Source organism: Copadichromis virginalis, linkage group LG11 (assembly GCF_057382275.1).
Source record: "Copadichromis virginalis isolate Kocher_CV1m ecotype Utaka linkage group LG11, C_Virginalis_male_GT1.1, whole genome shotgun sequence".
In the NCBI taxonomy this organism is placed as follows: domain Eukaryota; kingdom Metazoa; phylum Chordata; class Actinopteri; order Cichliformes; family Cichlidae; genus Copadichromis; species Copadichromis virginalis.
The window spans coordinates 23092403-23112469 of NC_140628.1; the positions used below are offsets into that span (position 1 = coordinate 23092403).

General features: G+C 41.7%; 1 protein-coding gene across 2 annotated transcripts; it reads right to left on the bottom strand.

Moving 5' to 3' along the window:
* abcb4 (ATP-binding cassette, sub-family B (MDR/TAP), member 4) lies at positions 1-15794 on the bottom strand. Of its 2 annotated transcripts, none has more exons than XM_085473811.1 (28): positions 15529-15794; positions 14533-14600; positions 14305-14377; positions 13772-13910; positions 13638-13674; positions 13346-13537; positions 12948-13119; positions 12734-12858; positions 12412-12583; positions 12184-12297; positions 10983-11093; positions 10767-10892; positions 10205-10408; positions 9952-10122; positions 9493-9654; positions 9221-9397; positions 8574-8720; positions 8384-8488; positions 8018-8095; positions 7782-7865; positions 7509-7712; positions 7304-7404; positions 7079-7219; positions 5389-5545; positions 5121-5318; positions 4391-4597; positions 1228-1374; positions 1-945 (listed from the first exon to the last, which is right to left on the bottom strand). In XM_085473811.1, exons 2-28 carry the CDS (start codon positions 14589-14591, stop codon positions 739-741), a joined length of 3810 nt encoding a protein of 1269 aa, XP_085329937.1. In that variant the 5' UTR covers positions 14592-14600; positions 15529-15794; the 3' UTR covers positions 1-738. The 2 variants fall into 2 exon arrangements, with proteins under 2 accessions (XP_085329937.1, XP_085329938.1); XM_085473812.1 differs by having other exon boundaries at positions 15525-15794.
* Positions 15795-20067: the final 4273 nt, after the last annotated feature.

Sequence of the window (20067 nt, forward strand, 5' to 3'; positions counted from 1 at the left end):
TTGCTTTCTTAACCTTTATTTGAATATAAAACATTAACAGTTACAAAGCAGCAATTCCTCTAAAAAAAATAGAAACAAAATTACATTTTAAGTGAATTCCACAGAAACTTCGCAAATGAAAATTAACATTTGCGCAGCATTTCCCAGGCTTTAACTGCTCAGGTACTTTGGTCCTCCAACTCAATCCAAGATGCTGAACTGAGTCATAACAGTATAAATATTAAAGATTTTACCCAAAACTATTCCAGACAGTGATGATCCCATCGTCAGAGGCATAAAACCAGTGCATAGACAAACGAACAAAGAGGATTGGTCATTGAATTTACTTTAGCCTGTTTAAAAAAAAAAAAAGAATGCAGCCATTTTTAATTCCAGTGTTCTCCTTACAAGTAAAAATATCTATCTCAAAGGTCACTTTTTCTACTTGCACAAAAAGGCTCTTTAGAAGCCAAATCTGCCACTTAGCTAAGCAGGAAAAGTACACATTAATCAACTTGTATCCACCAACAGTGAGTAAGCCAAAAAAGAAAAATAATATCAGTTTTACCGTTTACATCTGCACCCCACAAATGTCAAAAATCTCTTGTGGGAAGGACAGTCACAAGTGACAGCCAATCAGAATTCAGACTTTATACATTTAGGTTTAAGCCACAGGAGCCACTGTCTGAATCTGCATGGGAGGAGTGATGATCTAAGGCACCAGTGTTTAATCCAGAACTCAAGATTATGGACTATGGGTTATTTGTCACTGTGTCCCATCTGTCTGTTGACAAGCATGTGGTAGACCCCCTTCTTTGCCAGCAGCTGCTGATGTGTCCCCTGCTCCACCACGACTCCTCCCTGGAATACAGCAATGCGGTCTGCGTTCTGGATGGTGGACAGACGGTGGGCCACGACGATGCACGTCCTGCCCTTGCTGGCCTGGTCCAGAGCTTCCTGCACCACCTACAGAGAGAGCATGGTCTTATAAGAGCTCCTACTATGAATGTTTTCAGCACTAAAGATGGTTTCAGTTTAAACCAGAGCTGTCATCTTTATCAACATGGCTACTTTCCTGTATTCCTCCCATCCTCAAGTTTAATGTGAACTCTCTCAGCCCAACATTTCCCATTTTCTTGTGTGTGGATTTTAGCTGCAGCAGTCGTTTGTATGAGCTGGTGACTTTACTCACCATTTACTTAATCTCCCTGACAAGCATTACAGGTGAAAATGGAAAGATGTGCTCACCTTCTCGCTCTCAGTGTCCAGCGCAGAAGTGGCCTCATCCAGCAGCAGCAGTTTGGGGTTGCGGAGGATGGCTCGGGCTATGGCTATTCGCTGCTTCTGACCACCTGACAGCTGTGTCCCCTTATCACCTGCCTGCGTGTCATATTTCTGCTCATGGAAAAAACAAACAAAACAATGAGAGGGCATAGTTGTGTTACTATAGATGGTCAAAACTATACAAAGTATGGATCCAATCACTCCTCACAGCTGACAAATTTCTTAAAAAGTATACTTTGAGGTTTAATAATAATAGCTACATTTATTGCCAAGTTAATAAAATGCTGGCAGGAAATCATTTTCACATGTACAATAACACATTCATCTTCAGCTGGCCTCCTGCATGATTACCATTCACATTTGTTGACTCATAAGGCTTAATGATACAAGCCCTCCAGTAATCAGTACAGATTCCTCTGGTGTCTTGAATGGGAGAGGAGGTAAACCACTTCACTGGGATTGTCAGGTGGTCACTGTCCTCAGTGTTACATTGATTTTATGCCCATGACACGTAATGTGCCCCCTTCTGCTATCACCCCTTAATGTCCCAGCCTAGCTGTACTCCTGTCCGCAACCAGCTGCTGCTTCGTTCAGCACTCTCAGAGTGACTTGACTGCTCGTTGAAAGGCCTGCCCTCACACCCCCACTCTCTGTAGGAGCTTAGTTGTAGATTTAGCAATAAAGCCTTTACACCCTGTAACAGGGCAGCCCTTAGCGGCTGGAAACACAGTGAGACAGACCAAGGCAAGTGTAGTGGAACAAAGTATTTATTTGCTATATGGCTCTCCTTAAAATAATTAACTCGTCGAGCTTCTTCACAGCACAAAAAATCCCCTAATGACAACTGGCAGCCTTAAATATGTTCAGCTGTCACAGACTTAACCATTATTCCACTCTCAGGTAAATTCTTAAATCCCAACCTTCCACCACAGTATACAATATATCAATAAGAATAAATAAATACATAAATACATCTTCACATTTACATATTAATAAATATTTCACACTTTAATGTTACACAAAACCCAATATTATAAAAACCCAGAAACCCAAGCACAAAAAGATTCACCACACTCTTTACCCATGGTCTCTCCCGGAACCTTTAAATGGTGTCTGGACCCCCGGGGAAACATTTGCCCAAACACCTTGAAGAGGACACAGGCAAGAAAGGTGAGTAATCATTAACTTACAAACGCTTATTTGCAACACTTTTCCCTAGATTTCACACACACATTTGCATTAGTTTTCCTTATTGGTAAACCTTAATCACAATCTCAATCACCATTCTTCTCTCCTGACAGACAACCACCACATTCCTTGATGAGGAGCAGCTGTGCAGGATCTGAAACAAGGCCACCAACTGATTTTAAAATTCCCAATAAATAGTCAATAAATATTTAAACTTATTGTGTGCAAATCCATGCTTAAAGTGCAATGCTACATAAAGTGCTTGATAAGGTGCTTTTAATAAAGTGAAAGGTGTGCTCTAAAGTGCTATACAGACAATACAATATAAATAAATGCAGTAAGGGAGTCCTCTTCCTTACACACCCGACCTCCACAGGATCCACCTTACTACACCAATTGTGTTCTGTCTGAGCTGCCATTTCCATCCCAGTTATGCTTTTCAACCTGCAGGTGGAAAAATAAAGCACCACCAAGTTTGTTTATCACAGCAGTAACAACACTGATCAAAGGTTTTTCACAAAGGCCTCTTTAGGAGACTTGCATTGTTGCTGTAATTACCTTTGTACACCATTTCACAATTTTTAATTTTAGCTGACTTATGGTCCCCTTTACAGCATCTCCATCTGACCTATGAAGCCTTATCTTTACATCATCTTAAAGAAACCTGGGGGCAATCACACCAACCTTTCATCTACAGCTTTATCATGACAAAATATTTCAGGTCCATGAGAGTGGAATAAATGTTACTAAACCCAACCTCGTCCATCTTGGGGTTAATGTAGTTGAGCAGAAACAGAAAGGCACGAGACCTTTACAAAAGGATGGAGCTCTATTCAATGCCAAATAACAACAGTTGCCTCAAAGCACTTTATATTGTAAGGTAAAGACCCTACAATAATACAATACAGGGCAGAAAGAATTACTCAAAGATGACTCGATAGTGACAGCAACCACAACAGTTTGTATAGTGCTTTTTGATTAGTGCTTTATACTTTTAAACTAATGTTTGAAGATTTTAAATTAGTGGCAAGATCCCAGATCTCTCAAAAACCACAGACCAGCATCTAGTCTACAGTTCATCAGCAAAATGCTTTGAAACCACCACATTACTATCAGGTTTCAGTCTGCCTCCTGATCAGAGCACTTTAAAGTCTCAGCACTGACCAGTTAACTGCTTGTCAAATACAAGCAGCAAATTCAACATTTTAAAGGACGTAAAAAGCAAAAGAAATGCCATCTGAGCGATCTGGACGACGAGTCTTAAGCACTGTATCGAAGACATTTCGGAAGTTTCAAAGTTAAATTGATCTTCGTTTGTTTCTAATGTGAAACCATCACATCAAAAACCAGCAGTACTGAGAGAGCATAAAACAACAAAAAACAAACTTGAAGTGTATAGTTAGCTCCAGGCAATAAATCAATGATTTCTTGTAGTCATCTATTATCTTATCGGCAGCAGTGTTGCCTCTTACGGTTACATTTTTTTTAATCTTCTTTAGATGTTTATCATCATTTTATCATCATGCGATGTGATAAAAATCTATGGAGTAGGTGACACTCATAGGGATCATTTTATAGCAGCCATCAAGTGTTGGTGTGCACAGCCTGAATCAGAAACAGCATAAAGTTGAGACTCATTCTAAGGCTTTAGGTTTTGAGGGCAACACAAAGACATCCTGGCTGCACTAAACTTCCCTCACAGTAAAACCCTGTGGTAGCTGGGCAGAGGCAGCTCTAGGCAGCTTTGTGACGCATTAAAAACAAAGCTGACATCAGAGTCCATCTTTGTTTAGATTCAGTGTTTCAGCCTCCTTTCTTGCTGTAACCCTGAGTCTGCTTTTTTTGACCACCTCTTTATCCACCCAGTCTGTTTTACTGACACTGGATTTGACCCTTATCTTTACATGGAATCTTCTATAAAATAGTATAATGACATTACCAGTGGCAAACCCTCTATGAAGTTGTGAATGTTGGCTGCTTTGGCCGCTGCCTCTATCTCGTCCATGCTGACTTTGCGGCTGTTGTCTCCATAGGCAATGTTTTCAGCCAAAGAGCAGTCGAACAGCACGGGCTCCTGGGAGACGATGCCTATCTGGGACCTCAACCAGTGAATGTTCAAGTTTTTGGCATCAGATTTGTCCAACACCTGAAGGAGAAAGAGTAGCACAAATAGGCTTGCATGCTTTGGCACCTGGACGATCATTCATTTGATTGCGCAACATCGTTTTAATCACCAAGCCCTGAAGGAAATGTCTGATTTGTTAATGGCTAAAAGCTTGTTTAGCTGAAGAACTTGTCACTTCTTATTTAAAAGTTAACATTGGTTTTACATTAATTCTGAATCAATGCAGAAATTCAGTTAATGAGTTATTTTGCCAGAGACTTTTTTTTGTTTTTTTAAAGTGACAAACACAAACGTACTAGAAAACCTGCAATGTGCACATGATGTTCAAAAACACCAACAGGACACGAGACAACAGGCACACTATTCATTTCCCTCCCAAACAGATAAATGTTTATGCAGTAATCCAGATAAGAGCTCCTGTTACATGGACTTCATATCAGCACTGGAAAGCACTGGCCAGCTAATCATTACCCAACTGTCAGTAGGTGATGAGGCATCAGTGTGAGGTAGTGCACAGAGCGTGGGCGTGCAGTTGTTTTCTCACCACTTTCCCATCCAGCGGGTCATAGAACCTCTCCAGCAGCTGGACGGTGGTGCTCTTCCCACAGCCGCTGCTTCCCACCAAGGCCAGAGTTTCTCCCTTCTTTACACTCAGATTCAGCCCTTGCAGGATGGGTACATCAGGACGTGAAGGATAATTAAACTTGACCCTCTCAAAGGTCACATTACCATCAAACTGGTCCTGGAAGAAAAGAAAGAGTTAGATATGTGGTAAAATATCACTTTTCTAAAGCCGTGTTTGCGTCATGTACCGGACAGTCTCCGTCCTTTGACAGATTATCAATGGCAGGCTCCTTGTTTAACAGCATCATGATGTGGGCAGCAGACAGTTTGGCCTTCGCGTAGTTTGGAGCGAAGGAGTTGACTTGACCGACAGCCATGGCACCAAACAGAACGGCTGAAATCACACTGGGAGAGGAAAGTTAAACACATTAGCTTCGCTGTCAGTGGGGTGTGAAACAGGATTACATAAGGCTAAGCTAACACGAACCTACGACATCTGTGTGCCCAGCATGTTTGTAATTACTGATAATCTTAAAGATGAGTTTGCGCTGTTCGGTCCCGCCGATAATGATGAACCGACTGACGAGTTTATGCCTACAACAGCTGTAGTCAGAAGTTTGCATTTACTCACCGTGGGCATGAATTTAATGGTAATTTTGTGGCCTTTAATGTTGCGTCACCACTTCGCCAAGAACTGGAAGAAGACCCAAACCATTAGCCTGAGATGAGAGGGAGCTGGTTAAAGTGTTCAAGAACAACCCAGGAACCACGAAGTCCGAAGCCTGCCATGAACTGGAAACTGCTGGAACACCAGTATCACTGTCCAGTTAGATGTGTTTTACATCACTATTGACTGAGAGGGTGCCAAAGCCTGTGCTCAAAAGTCAATCCTTTGAGCTCGACTGAAAATGGCAGACGCCCATGTGGACAAGCAAATGTCTCCTGGAGAAAAGTTTTCTAGTCAGACGAGAAGATTTGTCGTGGTGGGTAAACGGCTCAAAACGTTGGAAGCGTAAAGTTGAGGCTTTCAAACCCAAAAACAATGTATTAGCACCGAACCAGTGTGGTGGTGGTACCATCATGCTCCAGGGCTGTTCTGGCAGTGACAGCATTGATATTGCATAAATTGGCTGGAATAATGAATAAGAAGCAGAACCACCTCCACCTTCTTCAACTCTACCTCAAATCAACAACTATATGATTGACCAGGACAATAATGCCAAACACAGATTAAAACTGGTTTAGAATGGATAAAACAGGCTAACATTAAATTAATGACAAGACTGTCCCAAAGCACAAACCTCAGTCCTATTGAAAACTTGTGGATTATTTTTGCTTTCCTGGCACAGACCTGAATTTAGGCAAACTAAAATGGGCTCTACCAATCCTGCCAAGGAGTGATTAAATGATGCCAGAGGCTTGTTTCTAAGGCACATTTAACCAAACATTAGTGGGGTTGTTTGTATATATTGGAGCCTGTGTGGATCCAAAATTCACTTTACTACAGTAATGCTGTACAATCATTCCATCCTGGAGAGTGGGAAAAAGCTCAGAGACATTAAATCAGCCTCAGTTGGGTGTACAGTGTTCATTAAGAGGTAAAGAGTTAATATTTTCTTCTTTTATGGACGCTGAGGCTTCGGTTTGCCATGAACTTTGGACTTCCCAGTTTATGCAACACAATATAAATGAAAGCAGTGGCTCCTCCCAGCAAAAGAGGGTCTGATGTATTACCACAAGTATCTGTCACAGTGTACATTTGAAAGCCACCCACGCTGAGGCTCTTCAACTGCTTCTGACTAAGATAATGATTAACAGCCACATGAAAAGGTTCTGTCCATCAGAAATGCTTTGTTTGGATGTTACCCGCCACGCAAACTGTCAGGCTGCCTGTTAATCTCCTCATGAAGATACAAGCCAATGTCTCAGTTCACTCACAGGAAGACCCCTTCGACACTCATCCTTCCAGCTATAATGAGCCAAGCACCAAAACGGAAACAGGCCGCATAAGCGAAATAGATCATCGCCTGGGAAAAGGAGAAGGTGAGGCCGTAGATGTGTGCCATTTTCTTTGAGTTTCTGTAAAAACATGAGAAAGGTGGCATCAGAACTTAAAGAGCGTATAATTGAGCAATCAGGTCCCTGTGGTACAAATTATCGTACTTGTAGGGCACATCGAGATTCTCCTGATACAAAGCTTCAAACTTTTCCTCTCTTGTGAGGCAGACCACGGTGCGGATGTTCTCGATGGCCTCTGTGGCAATCTGAAGAGACGCAATGCAAATATCTCATGAGTTCAGAGTTTCAACAGACTGAGCCGTGAGGAATTTTTACTTTCACTCTGGCACATCTCGCACCCAATCCTCACCTTTCCAGCCTTCTCCAGCTCCTTCTTGTCTTCAGCAGCGTGTCCGGCGAGCATCTTCATCTCAATGGCTCCAGCCACTGCAATGATGGGCACCAGAGACAGGAGCAGCAGAGTCAGCTCCCAGCCGTACACAAAACCCAAGATCAAACCGGTGCCCATGTTGGCGAAGTTCTGAGCGAGCGTGGCCATACGCACGCCTGCGGCCTAAATGGATGATTTGACACTTTAGTGTGAGCCTTTGGTAACCTTTGGCCAGCTGTTGTTGAAGCTTACCCCCTGCACTTGGGCTGCATCTGTGGCCAGTCTCGTAGTGAGCGCACCAACACTGTTTTTTGGTTGGTCAAACCAGCCCAGATCCTGCAAAGGAGATTTGAAAGAAGCACTGAAGGACCTGACCAGCTTTTATTATGGCTGCCATGTAGATAATTGGTTCACTTTAGCCACCAAGAAAAATGTATTTTTCAACAACATCCTCCCTGCTCTCTCATTTGACTTTGTCACTTACATACCTGCCTCATCATGGACTTAAAGGCCCTCAGTCTCAGTGTCAAGGTGAGGACCTCTCCAGATTTACCAAAACAGAAACCCTGTTTAAAAAAAAATAAAATTAAAAAAATAAATAAATAAATAAATAAAAAACCCACACAACAACCCCCCCCCCCCAAAATTAGCACACGTGTCACATCATCCGCATGTGTTGTCACATCAGCATTCTTTCAACTTGTGTGCACTCTCCTAAAGTTTGACAGGGACCTGTGTGACCATTTCCCTTTCATTTTTAACCTTTTTATTTACATTACTTACTAGCAGGATATAACAGAGTTTACCAAGGTTTACCACAAACCCTCTTCCATCAACCGCGTGCGTTTGCATACCTGTAGAAACATGGTGACAAAGGAAACTGCTCCAATAGCAGCAAACATGAGGGAAAAGAAAACTGATCTTTGTCTGACAATGTCTTGGTCCGGTTCTGCAAACACCTGAGGGGAGATAAAAAGATGAAGCTTTCTACAGCTGCTGAAAACACCTCCATTCAGCATGAACATGTTATCAAGAGTAACCTACATTGATGATCTTTGAGAAGACGACGGCAAACGCAGGCTGCATTGCACCATTGATAATGGCACAAAGGGTCCCCAGCAGAATGTATGGCAGCTCTGAAGTGTTCAGAGTCATCACTTTGAGGAATGACACAGGGGGAACGTCTTCATCCTGCAGACAGGAGGAAAGATTAAAAAGGCTTCTAATGCAAGTGATGAATGAATGGTGTGTATAAGTAAATTCTCAGCATGAAAACGATCCCAAACACATTGCTAATGCAGTAAAAGTATAGTTGATAGAAACATACAATAGATCATAATCAGTCTAGGAGCCCAAACCAACATTATCGAATCAATGTGGGATCATCTTGACAGAACAAAAGGCAGCAAACATCCAAAGAAGAGTTTTGAATGTCCTTCAAGAAGCCTGGAGAACGTTTCCTGAAGACTACTTAAAGAAACTGCCTAAGAGAATAAATTGCAGCCCCATGTCTTAAAATAAATAGTACTGTATAATTCAATTATTAGTTTCCAGAAAAAGTAAGAGGTGTGAACACTCATCCAAGTGAAAATAACAATAATAATTTTTTTTTTTTTTAAAAACATCTTAGACTAAGAATCATATTTTCTTCACATTCCTTTATTGATAGAAGGATTTAGGTGTTTGCTCACCTCCAAGTTATCACTAGTCAACTTTTTCTTTTCCTCTTTGTCCCCTTCTGAAGTTTTAAAGGATGCACCTTTTGTGCTCTTCCTCTTGAAGAGAGAAGACTCCGACAACGACCTGACTCCTGGGCTTCTCTCATCTGCAGACGGCTCATGCTCCTCCTCCGCATTTTTCTGAAACGTCTTCAAGAGGAAAACCACAAATGCAAAACAAACAAATAAAGACTGGGTGCTGTGGAAGTTCCCATCTGCTAAAACTGCCTGTGTGCAAATATTACCTGCATGGAGACCAGTGTTTGGTAGACTCCCTTTCCTTCCATCAGCTCGCTGTGAGTTCCTACCTCTACAACCTTGCCATCTTTGAAGCCGGCAATAACATCAGCGTTTCTGATTGTTGAAAGGCGGTGAGCCACGATTAGTGTGGTTCGACCCAACCGGACCTGCACACGGGCGAGTTTGTGTGTTACACTGAGTTAAATGTTACTAGCATGCTGCTCTGATGTGAGGTACACAAGCATTTAACATAAACTGTTAAATTATTGCAGGAGGGTAGGTTTATGTGCACTGTGGCTCAAATCCACCATCCATGCAGGAGACATTTATACAAGACTATGAATCAAGTCAGATCGGACGGATTGCTCCTCTGGACACGAGTTAACATTTCTGCTCTGTCTCTATTTATTTTTATTTTTTTACAGTAGCCTTGAAACAAGAATTAAGTAACCGTTGAGCCGTACCTTATCAAGCGCCGCCTGCACGATGGTCTCACTCTCAGCATCGAGCGCAGATGTGGCTTCATCCAACAGGAGGATTTTGGGGTTGCGGACTAAAGCTCGGGCGATGGCGATCCTCTGCTTTTGTCCTCCGCTCATCTGAGTCCCCCGATCTCCCACCAGAGTCCCAAACTTCTGCTCAACACAGAGAGTCCAATGATTAGCAAGTGGAGATCAATCATTTACAGGGACAGAGGAATTGTAAGTGTTGCCCTACATCGGGTAGCTTCATAATGAAGTCATAAGCGTTTGCTTCCTTGGCAGCTTGTTCAATCTCCTCCTGCGTCACGTCGGTTCGGCCATATCGGATGTTCTCTGTGATGGTGGTGGCGAAGAGGATGGGCTCCTGGCTCACCACCCCGATCATCTCCCTCAGGTGTCGGACGTTAAGAGAACGAAGATCGTGACCGTCAACAAACACCTACATGGACACACGACACTCAGTTTACACCGTTGTGTAGATTCGCTGTTTCCATTTACTGGTTTATGCAGAGCCCTTTATACACAGAAGCCATTTAACAAAAAAATAAATAAAAAAAAATTCCACACAAATCAGTTTACTGTATTTAAGTAAACAGACTCAATTTTCATAAGGAGTGTCCAAAATAAACAAAGTTCTTTAAAAGAAATCCACTTTACATCTACTTTCAGCTTTAAGTTGTTAAAATTAAAAAAGACAAAAATAAATATAAAAGGTCTGATTTCTGAATGGTTAAGTCTACACAGGACTGATCTGATTTGTACATCTTGTACTTCAAAGTACTTGAGGTCCCACTTACGTTTCCTTCCTGAGGATCGTAGAACCGCTGCAGCAGCTGGATTGTGGTACTTTTACCACAGCCACTGCTTCCCACCAAGGCAAAGGTCTGCCCCCTCTTCACAGTCAAGTTCAGGCCATTTAACACCTACAGACAACATGAGTTTGGGGATATAAAAATGTCCGCATGCTATTTTAGCACTTTAAATTTGAGTATACAGCAGCTATGAGAACACACTTTGATATCAGCCCTGGAGGGGTAGCTGAAGTGGACGTTCTTGAACTCGATGTCTCCTTTGATGCATTCAGGTTTGTAGCCAGCCTCTGAATAGCTGTCGATACTGGGGACCTGTCGAGAAGAGAATCAAATACGGCAGATTTCACTTCTAAGAGGCCAAACTAATACAGCAGAACAGGGCTTATTCTTTTCATAACCTCAAAGAAACAATGGGAGGAAATGCTGTTAGCCCTTCAGTTTCAGCTGAGCACATTTAGAAAGCACAATGTTTATTTTCACAGTGCTTTGCGTTTTCACTGCATCTCCTGTTGCACAGCTCTGTTATTCTCCCTTTTGCCTTGCAACTTACAAAAGCTGAGCTGTGTTTTGGCAGAATTTGACACTTATGTCTCACCTGGAAGCCTCATCCTTTACACTTCACCCTTGAACATAAGAATAAGTAGTAGCCACAATACAAGAAATGATTTCAGTGTGAACACAGGTAAAACAGAAGTGACTTTCAAAGGCTTAATACCCTCCCCTTCAAGTCTGGAGCAAGGAACATGTTTCAGAGAAGATCCCATTTGTTTTGCTCGAGGTTGTGTGCATTTCTGTTTCTGTGCAAACAAAAGTGCTGCTCAGCCTGCAGTTTCTCAGATGGGGCCATCCTTTATCTGCATTTCTAAACTAGCATGAGTCTGTAGTCATACACAGAGACAAACACGTGCAACAAGCTAAACAAAGCCACATCCCAGAATAGCAACAGGCAGGAGTTGACCCTGCAAGCCATCCTTCAAGTGGCTCAGTTAAACAGACTGGTTATGCTCCAAGCTTCTGTGGCCATAGGAGCCCCTTTTAAATTCTACTAAAGCTGATTTCACAAAACACTATCCACCATCTTCACAGTGTCTGCAAAACTCATGATCATACTCAAGTTTTAATTACTTTTTGGAAATGAGTCTGATTCAGCGAGTGGAAGAAATTTACAAGAACCACAGCTGTGCAACGTCAACTGAATGACCTGCGGTGTCTTCAAACAGCAGGAGCTCCAATTACAGCAAAATCCAGCTCCAGGTTGCTGGCAGCATCAAAGCAGCTCACCGGAGCGCCACCGTAAAGCAGCATGTTTGGTAATACAAAGTGACAACAGGGCAACAACACGAATGGGTGGAAAAAAAAGAAAGAAAAGTAAGCGTTGAGTGGAAAACATTGCACTTCTTACGTGATCAATGATGTTGTACACTTTATATGCAGCTCCCCTAGCACTCGCAAAGGTCTGGATGTTGGGAGAGGTCTGTCCCAGTGAGAAAGCGCCAATGAGCACAGAAAAGAAGACCTTTTTTTTAAAAAAAAAAGAAAAAGAAAAAGTGCACTGGTGTTAGCCACAGCAAAAACCTCCAAGTCACATGCATGTTTATTGTACAAACTAACAGGTGACAAATCTACTCACAGTGAGTACGGTTCCAATCGTGTACTCTTCACTCAGGACGAGTGTACTGCCATACCAGAAGGCCAGAGCATAGGACAGGTAAATAAAGAGGAAGGTGACACCCATGGAAAGGTTAGCAGAGATCGCCTTCTTTATTCCCATCCTCTTAGCATCCTCTAGGTTCTTATGATATCTAGAGTGCAACACAAAGAGCACAGTTAGGGGCAAATATAGTATAAAATACATTTTTAAACTGCACAAACAGTGGATTTCTGCCAAGACCGACCACATCTGCACAAATAATGCCATTTGAGGCGGTTGATAACAGTTAAAGACATGACACCTCTTAATCTCCTTCTCTTGACCACTGAAGGCAAACACAGTCCTGATTGAAGAGATCACCTCCTCGGCTACAGCACCGGCTTTAGCATATGCAGTCTGCTCTTTACTGGTGAACGATGTGAGCACCTGTACACAGACAAAAGGTGGTGATGCATACAGAGCCCAGGGTGTTTTAAGCATCAGAAACACAGGGATAAACTTCTGCAGCAGCTTACCATACTGAAAAGAGCAGCAGAAATGCCAAGCACGGGGCTCACAGCCAGGATGACCAGAGTGAGCTTCCAGCCTTTGCTCAAGCCGATGATAAAAGACACAACAAAGCTGGTGAAACCCTGGATCAGCATCCCCACCTTGTCTCCGATACCTTCTTGGATCTTATAGACATCACTGCACATGCACATATAAACATCAAGCTCCAGTTTTGAAAAGTCAGATACTTTGAAATACAAGTGACAGACACACTCATCTCCATAACGCAATTTATTCAAAGTGTCCTTCAGTTTCAGAAAGTTAGAGATCTGCATAGCTGCTGATTATACTTCTAGCACATTTAATTAACACACAGCACTGTGGGACCTTTAAAAAAATCACACACTTCTCATCTGTTACCCACTCTGTGAGACGCGTGTTGAGCTCTCCCGTCTCATTGACGTCAAACCAGCCAATGTCTTGCCGCATGATTTGGTGGAAAAACAGGATGCGGATGCGTTTGACCTGCCGACCGGCTGCCAGAGCCCAGAGGGCCACCTGTAGGTAGGCTGCAACCAGGACCCCAGCTCCCATGATGGAGAAGTATATGGCATGGCTGGGAGAGGACAAGTGACAGATGCGGTCTGATAAATCTGTTTCAGTCAGTCTCTCCGCCTGATGAGGCAGCTATGAGGTGTCAGGCTGTGAGGTCTTACCCAGTCATTTCCTCTTCTAAGGTGCTGTTTGTGGAATCTGAGGACACAGGAAGGAAGAACAAAAGAGTCATTTTACTCCTTAATGATTATTGCTGTGCTACCCATGTGCACACTAGCCTGCATCTGAAACTCACTGAGGAAAGCCTGCTGTATGAAGCTGTCCGTCATGTCGCCGAAGACAATGCACATGAGTGGAAGCACTACGCCGTTTGCCATTGACATCACTGTCCCAGCTATAATCATTAAGACATCCCAGCGGTCTGCAAACCTAAACTGCACACAGAAAAAAATAATAATAATTTGAGTGGGAAAAAGTTAAACTCAAAGCAGCTTTCATCTCCTCGCTGCAGGAGTCTGGTGGAGTTCACTGAAACAACGGGAGGATGTGCCTCACTCCCATCCTCTCCCGACTTCCCCGTTCAGCACACACACCTTGCTGTTATGTTTGTAGGAATTTCCAGTCTTACAAGGATAACTATAAACAGTCAAACCAACTTATAACACTGCTGCTTCCATTTTGTCTTCACATGTACACACGCACACTCCAATAAAGAAAAATAATTTGCACACCAGAAAATAAAAAAAGCTAAAAATGAGCCTTGAAAAGAAATAAGTGTATAACCTGTTTTTTTCTGGCAGCAGGTGATTAGTATGAAGATGAACCTACCACTTTGATGGGGCTAACCATGGGCATCTTAGGAGGCTTCTCCTTTTTCTTCAAGTCATCTTTTTCAGTCTCCCTGGAGAATTCATAAATGGCATGATGTCAAATATTTCCCAAGCACCGATAAAAAAAAAAAACAAAAAAACAAAAAAAAAACTTTAGGAGTTTGACTCAAGTCACATAATTAGTAGAAAGGCGATTTAGAATTTAGAGTCTTCTTTTTTTCTTTACCCCGTATTTCCATTTTGTTGGGGTTTGGCTGCGGACATTTCCATCTGCTCCCTCTCCATGGCTGGGTCCTGTCAAAATAAAAGCCATCCCATAAACATGCCTTTGCCCTTTGGAATACGTTAAACCTGCAATAAAACACAGTCTGCAAAGTTAATCCTTTACAAAACTGAAATTTGAGGAATTTGAGGGGTGGAAAAAGTCAAAGTAGAGTAAGTCCGTGAAAACCAGGGTGCAGATATTCTGCCTGTTGGATGGATTTGGAAGAAGAACAAAAATGCCCCCCCCCCAACAACAGTTAGTCTTCTTTAACCTCCTAGGACCTGGCATCCACATATGTGGACATCACATTTTTGGCCTGATATCCACTTACGAGGACATTATACTGCTACTGTTCTATCAAAAATTTAAACGAATATCCTCATATGTGGCGCTCATTTAAAAAAAAAAAAAAAAAATTTAGGTAAAAAAAAAAAAAAAAAATCTGGTAATTGTTTGTTTTAACAATCATCGGGCCCCAATTAGCCAAAATATCAAAGAGAAATTAAAAATGTATGCGTGGAAGAGTTCGGGTCTTAGGAGGTTAAATATTGAAATGATATAATTTCCTTTAAGGAAGTTGCGTAAAGTACAAGTAGAGCATTGTGGTAAAAGTATAAACCATTCACTTATCTCTATCTATGACATCACGCTCCATAATTTTAAATTTGTTTTACATTTCCTTTCAAGCAGCTTTGAAAATGGCAACAGTGTAAAGAGCTAAAACATTGAAAAAAAAACATTTTACCATTTAAAAAAAATAAAAATAAAAAATCACATGTTTTTAGACACCGACAGTTTTACACAGCTTTGGGGGGGGAATTTCCCCCCGAAGCGGTTTTATTTCCAGCACCGTCACCACCGCCTCTGTCTCTGACGTGGTTCAAGTATAAAACCATCGTCGTAGCTCTCAGTCAAATAAAAGCTAAATAAAATGTGTAGAAAAGAGTACAGACCCACAGTTTTCCCCCGCTGCTGTTCTTCCCTGCTTCTCCTCTGCGGACAGAGGTGTCGACCACGCGCACAAACTCGCGCACACTTTTCCTCTTCTTCCTCTTCCTGCCTCACGCTCTCTGCTCCTCACGTGGCTTTAGGACGTCTAAATCGATGGGAGAACTGAAGTGTTATCCCCAGATCAGAGAAATGACTTATGAACGTATCTTTCCGGCCTGCTGTTTCATTTTAAAGGCCGGTTGTCAGAATACCGGACGGTCGGAGAGTGTCATGTTTGGAGAACATCCAATTATTGACCGCTGTCTATCGGCAGCTGTTAGGGGGCGTGGCTTCAGGTGCTGAAGTTTGTGGTAAATACCGTGATAAATAGTTTGTTTTATTGTATTTTTATTTATACCAAGTTAGTGTACAAACTGACAATGAAGGCTGTAAGAAGGGCAGTGATTTCTCTCCACTTTGCTGAGACCTTTTTAAAAAAAATTTTTATTTTAACGTTATTTTGTCTTTTGGGACAGACCAAAAGACAGTAGCCCTCTGGGAGGCGCTACAGGAGCCTCCGGACTAAGACCACCAGGTACAGGTATATTGTACAAACAGGAAAAGTATCTTGTTAGAACAATAAACCTTTCACGTTATAACGTGATACACTTGTATTTTTCTTTTGCCTGGGTGGCAGCTCTACGCTTCCGTACTTAACTGCACTACTGTATAGCTCTGTGTAAATAATCATTCTGTACATACGATAATTTTTAACCTTACAACTGTTTACAACTTGCATAGTTCCCATTTCTGTATAGCTGTATATCTCAGATTTCTGTAAAGTTATTTATTTCATATTCTGTATAGTTTTTCATATTTATATCCTGTTCATATCCTGTACATAGCTTGTACTCACTACAGCCTGTACATACTTATAGTTATAGAATATTCACAACATACTTCATACTGTGAACATTATAACATACCATAATAGACCCATTTCTGTAATATACTTACATATCTATATTATTGCTAATATATATTGTAATATATCTATATCACTAAAGCACTTCTGGATGGATGCAAACTGCATTTCGTTGCCCTGTACCTGTGCATGTGCAATGACAAAGTTGAATTCTATTCCATTCTATTCAAAGTTTCTTGTTACAATAAGATGAGATGCGATAAGATGTGGTATTTCTTTAAAAGGAGTGAACTTGGTGTAAACAACATGAAAGAATAAAACCATCCTGTCTTATATCAGTGGTTCACGGTTATGGTTGAGGTGATGGTGTAAAGTGTGGCAGTATTTTCTAGGTGACTTTGTGCTTCTTAGTAGCAACTAAACCGCAGATTCTCATGATGGATGCTCAGCCAACAAATCTGAAGCAGCTGTATGATGCTGTCATGTTGATATGGATTGAAATCTCTGAGGAATGTTTCCGGCACCTCGTTGAATCTCTGTCATGAAGAATTAAAGCTGTTCTGATTAACCACCTGCTTTATCTTGTGAACCTGAGACAAGTCAGGACAAGTTCCCCAAACTTCATATAAAGTAGTTAAAGTTACACTAGATACTGTAATAAAATGCTCCTTGGACTCTGATCATTTATTTTCCTGATAAAACACAAACACAGAAATTCTCTCTCAGTGGCATGGAATTATTTCAGGATAATAATACTCTAGTCTAATTCTTAGTTATCATTTCATGTGTGAATTTTGCCTTTATTTGTGCAGCTTATCATTTCTCATTTTATATTGTGGTTATATAAAGTCAGTATGTGTCAGAGTTCAGTATTCAGGACTGGTAAGTCACGGTATAATTTCACAAGAGACACGCGAGCGATTAAAATCTTCACCACGTTAGCCTTAAAAGGTCTAAAATGTTAGTTTATTTGTTTACACTCACATCACATCCATGATTTCATTTCCTGTTAAACTTTGACTTTGTGTGACTCACAGATAAAGCGCCATAAAGACAAAGATTTCACAGCATGGTGTCTCCTCCCCCACACTTCCCCAAGAAAATACAAAACATACCAAAGGAATATAATTTATTGTGAACAATAAACTAAACAATGGTAAACTCAAACTTGTGGTTTTACCAATGTTTAATTTGTAATCGCATCAGTAAAATTTTACATCAGAGATGGAGAATGCATTTATCTTAGCAGCAGTGCAGGCATGAGGCATGAGAGTCATGTTTACAACAGTGTCACATTGTATCCTTTTAAGGCACAATCTGCTCTTTCTTGATAGCGTGACAATTATCAGGTTTGTGGTTCATCAGAGTTTCAGTTCACATGTTTAAAAAGTGCAGATGCTTGCTTTGCAGAGGTTAATGGTCTGAAGCTAAAACCACAAAGACACTGATGACGTATTTGTTAAACCCCTGCTCACCAAGTTTTATTCACATTTTAATCTCACAACCAGAGAAAAAAGTATCGCTTGTGTAACTGAGGAACTGAAATGATGCTTGGTAGGCAAATTCTATTTCACGTGGAATAAGAGAGTGAGGTCATAGAAGTTATTTCCCTTTCATAGTCCTATCAGGCCTCAGCTAATGCTACACTATATTGCCAAAAGTATTCACTTGCAAATCCGTTCGGTTCACTTCCAAGGTCACAGGTGTATAAAATCAAGCACCGAGGCATGCAGACTTCTACAACAATCTGTGGAAGAGTGGGTTGCTTTCAGGTGCTCAGTGAATTCCAGCATGGTGCCGTGATAGGATGTCACCTGTGCAACAAGACCTGGCATGAAATTTCCACACTACTAAATATTCCACAGTCAACTGTTAGTGGTATTATAACAAAGTGGAAGTGATTGGGAATGGCAGCAACTCAGCTAAGGAAATGGTAGACCACATAAAATCACAGTGCAGGGTCAGAGGATGCTGAGGTGCACAGGGGACAGAGGTCTGTTGCTACAGACCTCCAAAGCTCACGTGGCTTTCAGGTTAACTCAAGAACAGTGTGTAGAGAGCTTCAGGAATGGGTTTCCAAGGCCGAGGAGCTGCATCCAACCCTTACATCACTAAGCGCAATGCAAAATGTTGAGTGAAGTAGAGCATACCGCCACTGGACTCAAGAGCAGTGGAGATGTGTTCATGCTTCTGCATCTGGCAGTCTGATGGATGGGTTTGGCAGTTTCCACGAGTTCTGTTTGGTCCCTTTGTTCCAGTGAAAGGAACTTAATGCTTCAGCATACCAACACATTTTGGACAATTTCATGCTTCCAACTTTGTGGCAACAGTTTGGGGATGGCCCCTCCCTGTTCCAGCATGACTGTAACCTGTGACCAAAGCAAGGTTCGTAAAGATGTGGAAAAGCTTGACTTCTCGTCCAACCTCACAAATGCACTGGTCAAAAATTCCCCTAAACACACTCCTAAACCTGTGGAAGTCCTTCTCAGTAGAGCTGAAGCTGTTATACTGACAAAGGGTGGGCTGAAATCATAATAACTATGGGTTAAGAATGCGATGTCACTCATGTTCATATGCATGTGAAGGCAGATGAGTGAATACTTTTGGCAGCGTATCATTGTATTTAAGGACCGGCTTGTAGGCCTCTCAAAATAATAATTATCATATTAAATCTGTTCAACAGTGATCCACTTAAAGCCTGCAGAACTGCCCTGCTTCTTTGGACTGCCTTTGCTTTAAAATGATTAATGGAGACTTTCAGTTCAGTTTAACCAATCCTCCCAGCTGGTTACTCCACCTGTAAGGAAAAACATGTACCTGTAGCTCACCTGCCCACTCCACCTTCCTGGAATCCTGTCTGCCTGCCAGCTGCCTCTCTGGATCACCTGCATGAGGACCAGACAAATAAGGTCTTATCTACTCATTCAATACTCGCTACACTTTTAGGATAAAATCTGTAAAGCTGCAGCTGAGTCCAGTCTTTGTTTCTGTGTGTGTCTATTTTTCCTCTGTTTTCTCCTTAGTTTTGCCTGTGTCCTCACCTTGTTAATTTCAGGTGTGTCTTGTTACCCTGCTGTGTCAACTACCCTGATTATCTTCGTGTGTTTCCTGTGTATCCCTCAGTCCCTGTCTTGAGTTTTTTTGTGTGTTTTCCTTGTCTAAGTGTATAAAACCCCTGTGATATACTCACACGAATTCACTTCTGGAGATGTTTTGGATTAAAGGAACCCTAATTCTCATTGCTGTGGACCCTCTCTTTCATCATATAAGTCACCTGTGCCTTCTGACCGAGGATAGGAAAATCCTGCTGTAATTTGCCAGTTTATTAAGCACACAGATGTCCAGTTCACTAAGTGTTTTGTTTTGTTCTCTCGTGGACCTTGCTCTTTTGACTGTGACATCAACCTGAATAAAGGTTCACATTGGTTTATCCACAGCACCTTTACTTCCTGAGGCAAATTAAGCTGACAACCTATAAGTGGACTTGTTTGGAAGTCCATGAAATATTGTTCCTGATGTTTACTCATTGCAATTACTCATCATATTATGATGGCAATTAGCTCAGGGATCCTAAAAAATAAATGGTTCACAAGTCATACATAGCAAAAAGCTTAGTTAAACTGAACTTTTCCACAATCAAA